Source organism: Erithacus rubecula (assembly GCF_903797595.1).
Source record: "Erithacus rubecula genome assembly, contig: SUPER_Z_unloc_1, whole genome shotgun sequence".
Taxonomy (NCBI): domain Eukaryota; kingdom Metazoa; phylum Chordata; class Aves; order Passeriformes; family Muscicapidae; genus Erithacus; species Erithacus rubecula.
The window spans coordinates 2,615,656-2,623,521 of NW_027635590.1; the positions used below are offsets into that span (position 1 = coordinate 2,615,656).

Here is a 7,866-nt window from a genome sequence, read left to right on the forward strand (position 1 = left end):
TAATGGGAGAGAAATCCACTGAGGTTATCAGGTGATTAGAGATCTTGTGTGACGTAGCCAGTCCCTAAACACAAATGGATAGAATAGATGTTCACACCTTTCTTATTCTTGTTTCCCTTTTTGGACAGTGTTGGGGAAGGATACTTGCCTGGAAGGTATTTCAGCCATATATAGCTCTCCTGGTGTTGTTTAGGTGTCTTGAAATCACTTCCTAGGGATCCTGATGCTCTAATCCTGTGGCATCATCTGCTAGTTCTGTTCGGTTCTGTTCACTCTATTGGCACCCTATTAGAATGAATAAGGAACAGGAGGCTTAGCATGAAAACCACACATGTTGTATGCAACAACATGATGTGACAGGAAAAAAAATTTATTTAGTCTTCTTATTTGTGCCACTGAGCCAGTTTTGGATGCAGACCTCAAACCATGCTGGATGTGGTGCTGATGTTATGACTCTTTTTGTTGTTTGATGACCCTTTTCACATGGCTAATGATACTAACTTTCCTAAGGAGATTTATACTCCATTTATTTAATGCTCTTCCCCCAGGAATAATGCCAAAGAGAGGTCTTGATGTGGCAGCTTGTGAAATTTTCCGTTTCTACAAACTGATTCCAACTAAAAACCAGATTGAGCCCATATCCATGATTGTGCCTCGACGGGTAAGTCAACCTCAGGTCATATTCATATCTGAGGCAAATACCAGTGTTAAAATGAGGACACTACCTCCTCTCTGTGACTCTTGGGGGCAGGAGAGTAGGAAGAGCAGCGGATTTTCTCTCTCCTGGCATGAGGGACATACCTGGCCAGTTTCTGGGGCAGCCCTGCAAACAAACCCTATCTAGGAAACTCAAGAACTAGGTCTGTGTTTAGTATCTGACTTTCCAAGACATGCTGCCAGGTCTCCTAGATGTCTGTGAACTTCTCCACTAGAATCTGCATTATGACGAAAGAGGGAGAGGGGTTGGAGCTGATGTTGGGTGGCATAAAAATCTCCCTCTGGAAGGAAGAAGAATCATCCTGGTAAAACAGGAGCTATGAATTAATGGGTCTCTCTACCCCTTGGGTGGAGTTGCGTTACAGACAGTTGTTCTGCAGCATGTAAGACATGACCTGTTGCACTGACGGTGATATAGGAGTAAGTCTCAAAGCTGGTGTCATTAGAGAAAGAAACGGCTTTGAATCTGCAGCTAGCCAAGGTAGCTCCCATGTAACTATGTGAGATAGGAGCAAGGGAAATGTCACTACTGTGCTCTCTACTTCCAGAAAGTAGAATATGTATAAAAGGTGTGAATTCCTTGAATTCAGAGACACAGGAGAACTACTGCTCATTCCAACTCCCAACCAGGCGTGTTCCTCCAGCTTTATCTCCTTGGCCATTTTCTGTCAGTTGATAATCAGCTGATGCTTTGTGACTTGTCCATCCATTGTATCCACGTATTCATCCTCAGGAACATGATTTCGTGGGAGTTCAGTTAGCCTATGTCAACCTCCCCCAATCTGAAGACTTACCAGCACAAATTAAATTAGGCCTTCACATGCAATTCTTCTGAGTTGAGGTAAGGAGCAGAGAGAGAAAGAGGTTGAGAGCAAGTGAAAAGAATTTATGTCCATGCCAGTGAGTGCTCATGATACTCCCTGTGTTGACAGAGAATAAATGGATTTCTTCACCACTATTGAGAGCTCTTTAAGCCAAAATCTGGCAGGCACAGTTACTCTGGACTTTTGTTTGCTTCCAGACGGAATCATTCCAGGAAGATATCTACCCCTTGACTGCAGCAGCCCAGCCAGCACTGACAGCACAAGAATGGCTCAACGGGATTAACAAAGGTCAGCACTTGGAGAGCTCCTCTTCAGCTTGGATAAGTTGCTCCCAGCTCTCTGGCCTACTACCTGCCAGAGAAAGAGGAAAGAATGAAAAGGAGAGATATAGTAAATATGGCTGGAAGCTAAAATAACTTGGTGACTGCAAATTCTGGAAGCTGCTCCAGTCAGGATCTTCCATGTTTCTCTCCAAATTAATTGCTTACAGCTGGTTGTATAAATTGCTTACAGCTGATTTCTCTGGTTGTGGTTTGTGGGTGCTCATTTGTCTCCTCTCTCCCTAGGGCCTCTCTTGGTATCCTTAAGACCAGGCTCTGGAGGTGCGATCTCCCTACCACAGTTGCTTGAGCCAGAGTCACTCACAAAAGCTACTGACCTGAGCCAGCAACAGGGAAGAGGAGTAAAGATACCACTGGAGGACAGGCAGGATACAGGAGAGACTGAAAGCAGCAGAAAACGGCCAAAAAGGGAGGAGAAACTGCCAGAAGATGAGCAAATGTGCTTCTCCAATGACGTATTTGAGTGTCCAACACCAAAAACTACAAGTGAGGTATGAATGTCTAGGGTAAAGTGCTGGGGCCAGAGGGGAAGCCCAAAGCCAGATGAGAAAAGGATGCCATTCACATAGTGGCAATTGAGCGAGAGTTTATTTTGCAGGCCTATGTCAGTGCAAGCCTCTTTGTTCTTTGTGGTGGCAAAAGCTCTGCCTCTGCCCTCACTGCCACATGGGAAGCAGAAATATGGCACAGCAGCACCCCAGCTGAGGGGGTCTGGAAAGGAGGGAGCAGTCAGCGTTTTCATTTCTTAGGCATTCCTGTGGCACAGACCTGCTTGGTGGTTGCCTGGGGACAAGGAGGTCCTTGTGACTTCCAGTTCTGGAGGACAGAAGGGAATTTAAGCAGGATAACCCTTTGAAGAGAATTGCAGTATCAAGCTGGGTGAGGCAGCAAGGGTTCCTGTGAAAGGAGGGGTGCACCTGTGGTGTCTGACAATAAAGGCAGAAGCTTCTCTTTGAAATAAACCATGTAAACCTCCTCCCTCCAAATTACTATGATTTTGAAATTAAGGGGCTCTCAGGCAAAGATATGGGAATTAGGAATAACAGTTCTTTACTAGGAAAATTAAAACAGAAATACAGTATTACAAAGAACAATCCCAAAAACACTGACAGAGTCAGAATACAACCTGACACCCAGTCAGTCAGGGTGTTGGTAGCAGTCCCATTAAATGGTGGCTGCATCCTCCTGCAGTGCCAGGTGTGGTTCTGTTGAAGCAGTGCTCCTGTAGAAGGATGCAACTTTCCTCTGAAGGTCCAGGGAAGATGTGGAAAAGTCCATCTTTCCTCTGGAATCCAGTGGAAAGAAGGTATCGTGGTGTCCAAAATCTCAGATTTTATCTAGGTAGGAAAGGCTTGTCTCTTCCCCCTGGCTGGAACATCTCCCAGTGGGATGATGTAATTTTATCAGTCATACAGTGGGACTGAATGGCCCAGCAGCAGATGATATCTTCCTGGAGGGAGGGTGGGTTGTGGAAAAGATAAAGATGATTGCCCCACCTGGTTTTAAAGATGGCCCATTAGCAGATAATATGTGCCACAGTGATAAGGGTCACTGCCCCACCCAATTTGAACAGATGGTGATAGAATACACATTTCTGGTCACATTTTGTATTGCAACCCAAGACACACAGAGTCAGAGTACAACCTGATACCCAGTCAGTCAGGGTGTTGGTAGCAGTCCCATTAAATGGCGGCTACAGTCCTCCTGGAGTGACAGATGTGGTTCAGCTGAGGCAGTGATCCTGTTGAGTTTTCCTCCAGAGGTCCAGTGATGATGTGGAAAAGTTAGGTTTTCCAAACCAAATTAAAATAAAATATAGTACAGTAATACAAAAAAAGTTATGCTTGTCCCAACTGGAAGAAGAAAAAGGATTTGCCCAAGGTCAGAGAAGCGAGATGTGATAGACCCAGGAATTTAGACTCCAAACACATTCTGTGAAACATATGCAGTCACAGCCCAATCAAGTGGACAACAGGAGCACTTCTGATGTTGTCTCTTGGTTGAAGGCCTCCTCCTTAGATGTTTCTCTCAGAAGTGATGTGACAGCTCTGGTGGCATTGTCAGGTTAAGCCCATGTTTTCTTAGTGTAAAGTAAATAAATTGTGTGCTTTCTTACAGCTTTTACAGATGTTTCACCTGCAACAGGAAGAAATCCGTCGACTACGTGAGTTGTTAAGCCAGAAAGAGGTCCAAATGAAAGAGCTGAAGCTGGGGATCAGAAATCTCTGTGCATCAGAAAACTCTGACGCAGACTTTTGTTGAGGTTGCTGACCTGCAGTTCTTTATACCCCTGGACATGGGAAGATTCCAGTTCCTGCAGATAACTCTCCTAGGTTTTTTACTGGGGGTAAAATTGATATTTCAGGCAGCATGGACTTCCCTGGCTTGTGGTAGTCACGTTGCCCTAATTGTCACCAGACAGTTTTTGATGGATTTGCTGTGCTTCAGCTCCCCTTGCTTGCCTGCTCACCAATGTCAGAAGCTTGTGTGTTAATGTTAGCGAGAGACTGTAGAAAACCTTCTGGTCTTGGAGAAGCTATGTGTTAATCTCTAGGAATGAATGACCTGTTTTGCTGTCCCTCCACATGACAGGAGAATGGGAGAGTGAAGGCAGCTGCCAGCTTCTTTTCTCACCCTGGGGCCCAGCAATGTGGCTCCTGTGTCTTTGCCAGAGGGAGCCCACTCTGCTGAGCTTCAGAGGCACCTCCGGCTCCAAAGTGATCCTTACACACTCCTCTCCCCTCACAGCTTGGCCCTGCTCCCAGGTGGATCGGGACAGCCATGGCTGCCCTGCCCTGGTGCTGGGGATAGTCCTGCTCTTGAGTGGGAGGCTGCACTGGGGGTGCCAAGGGCCGGCACTTCTGTGATAGGAAAAGGAGAGCCGGTGTTGGAGGACCTATTTACAGGAGTTGGTGGTGTGGGTTAGTTCTCACCAGAGAAGCTGAAGAGTCTCTGTGTCCTGTGAATCATTGGCCTTCTTTCCTTCCTTCTGCCAAAGACCAGCTGCAGTCAACTGGGGGTCATCAGAAATATGGACATTTAAAGCTGCACAGTGTTAACAGCCAGGGAATTTGCCAAGAAGGTTTAAAAGGATGAGTAGGGAGTTAGACCCCCATCCCACTGCAGGCATTTTAGCAATGGTGCTAGAAGTGCTGTGTCAACCACAGTAAGATCACAGGGCTGTGGCCAGTCATGAACAGCCCTCCAGGGTTACTGGAGTATCACTTGTCCTTAATGCCTGCAGCTGCTGCTTCCTTAGCTCCCAGGTGCCAGCACCTTTTCCCATTCCTGCAGCCATCCACAACTGCAAGTTCCCTCTTGCCAGCTGTGTTGACCAGCTCCCTGCTTCCTCCCGGGCTGCTGAGCCTTCCTCAGCCCTGTGGCCACACTGATGTGTGCCCTTCAGCACCAGCTCTCTGGCTCGATGCTGGACCTTATGGAGATGGTCTTAAAACCAGGCAGATCAAGCAAACAGCTGTTTAATCTGTAAGTGTGCACCTCTATAGTGGCACACAGAAAGCACAGAATCAGGTAGGCCCAGGGGATATGTCTAGGACACATCCTTGTGACCAAATGCATTTTGGCTGCATTTTATTTTCTTATTTTTTTCATACAAAATAAATTATTTAAATTATTTCCAAAGTAAAGTAATTTTTCCAGGGGATTTTAACATCATCTTGAGGACTGTTTCTTTGTTATTCTGTGACTGACTAGCATAGACAATGGTTGGCCACTGTGGTTCTTATCCTAGGGGTGTGTTGATTTCAGCATTTATGGAAGAGAAGGTGCTTTCATTTAGGCTTTTGTGAGACTATTTAATCAAAGCTTCTTTTTCAGACAGTACGCTTGTAAAAGTGTGGACCATGAAATGTACTTAAATTTGGAGCTTAACTGCAACCACTAATCTTTCACATGGAAAAAACCTCGAGGAAATGGAGTTATGCGTTCATGATCTGTGCCTAAATAGTATTGAGTGATTATTTTAACAGTTTCTAGAACTCTAAAAGCTTTGTAAAAAAACTGTTGAACATGGGGATAAAAAACAGATCTGTGCAATGAAAAGCAAATATAACTGAATAATAAATATTTAGTTTAATAATAAAATTTAGTTTACTTTCTGATACATGCAAAATTGTTTTATTATTGTATTGTTGAAGACACTGAAACTTAAGTTGAATCAAGGTCAGAAAGGAGTGTCACCTACTGTCTCTGGTGCTTGCTTCAAGCTGTGGCCTTGCACTAGTAGGTGAGTTGTACACAGTGTTACACAGAGGGCCCTGTCATTTTACATCTTTCCCAGTTGCCCTTGATGCCATGAAGGGGTAACCATTTCACTCTGTTCTGAATTGCTGTGTGTGTTGCCTCAAGTAAACTGAGTCCTGCTGGAGATGAGTTCTATGTGGTGAGATGTTTGCTGCTGTCTTGCAGTTCTGGCTCATGTACTGCTAGTGCAGTACACTCCGACCAGGCTCTCTCAGATATTCCACATGAGGAGGGTATAATGTGTTATTACCAAATTTGCTTATTTGAAGATAGGATTTTGATTTAGCAGACTGAAGCAGCATGAACAATACAAGCACAGTACAGCAGCTGCAACCTGTAGCTAGATCACAATACAAAGGAGATCCCCATTACGCTTACTACCATGATGCTGGATATCTCCAATCACTAGGAAAAAATGCTGGGCTGAAGCCAGCTCAGGTCTGTAGCTCTCTTTAAAGCTCATTTCGTTGTTTTTGTTTTGCTTTGTTTTGCTCTGATTTGCATGGGCATAGTAGCTGTGGTGAAAATATGAAGAACCATCGCTTGTGCTCATGTCCTTGGAGCTTCTTTCACTGTAGAGGTTTGTTGATCCCTTACAGCTTTGGGTATGGAAACGTTCATGGCTGCATTTGAGATGTAATTTTAAATTATTTTGGTAGCATAATTTAGGCCAGTGTAAGGAGAAAAATGGTGGAAATTGCTGGAGGAAGACTATGCTGGGAACTTTGTGCACCTGCCATGTCATCAGGACACTGTAACTTCCTGACCTCCTGGTCCTGGTAGGAACCTTGAGCTGGTGAGAGTGTCTGGGCAGGCACTGGGTCCTTCCTCAGGGCTGATACAGTCTCACTGCTCTGAGCAAAGCCTAGAAAAAGGCAGCAGCAGGCAAATTAGTGTGGGAGGCAGAGAAAGAGCCTGCAGTGCCTTTGCAACTCTGGTGTTATAGCTGCTTAACCTCAAAGAGAGAGTAAAACATGGCACTGCAGTGTTAGCTTGCCTACTGGATTTAGAGTCACAACTCTTCACCCTCTACTCCAAACCAGCTGCCAACTACAGAATAAAGCCTGGACAATAGTTGTCATTCTCACTTTATTTTTCATCTTGGGAGGCTGTACCCTTGTGTTCTCAAGGAATTGCAAGCAGAGGAGAACATGGAGATGATGCCCCCTCATTTGCCCTGCTGTGAGAAGCAGCAGATTACCCTTGTTGGTTTTGGGCTGGGTAGCATCCATCCCTAGCACAGGCTGGCTGTGAGCTACAGGGGGGCACTGAAGTGAAGTTGCAGTATCAGGAATTTCCTCTTGGACATGCTGCAGCACCATTTCAGAGATCTCTGGGCTTGTGCTGGAGCCACTGCAGTCTATCTACAAATTGTTTGTGCTGGGGAACCCAGGACTGACTTGGCACTCCTCACATGGCCTCACCAGCACTGAGGGTAGAGGAAGGACAAATTCCCCATAGCACTTCTAAATACAGCTGAGGATAGTGTTGGTCATTTTTGCAAGAAGCCAGTGTTGCTGGCTCAAACTCAGCTTATTGTCCAGCAGGACCTTACAGAGCTACTCTGCAAAGCTGCTTGTCAGCTTCACAAGTCCCCAGCATGTGCCAGTGCAAGAACCTACTCCCCTTCAAGTGCAGGATGGTGCAATTGCCCTTGCTGTGCTTTTTCACATTCCTCCCTGCCCAGCCCTGCATTTCTCCTGTTGATGTGCCCCCAAAGG

General features: G+C 45.6%; 1 protein-coding gene across 1 annotated transcript; it reads left to right on the plus strand.

The window, feature by feature from the left end:
• Positions 1–453: 453 nt before the first annotated feature.
• Positions 454–5,969, plus strand: CORO2A (coronin 2A). The gene is made up of 4 exons (XM_079330912.1): positions 454–661; positions 1,739–1,829; positions 2,108–2,373; positions 4,001–5,969. The coding sequence occupies exons 1-4, from the start codon at positions 470–472 to the stop codon at positions 4,142–4,144; spliced, it is 693 nt and encodes a 230-aa protein (XP_079187038.1). The 5' UTR covers positions 454–469; the 3' UTR covers positions 4,145–5,969.
• Positions 5,970–7,866: the final 1,897 nt, after the last annotated feature.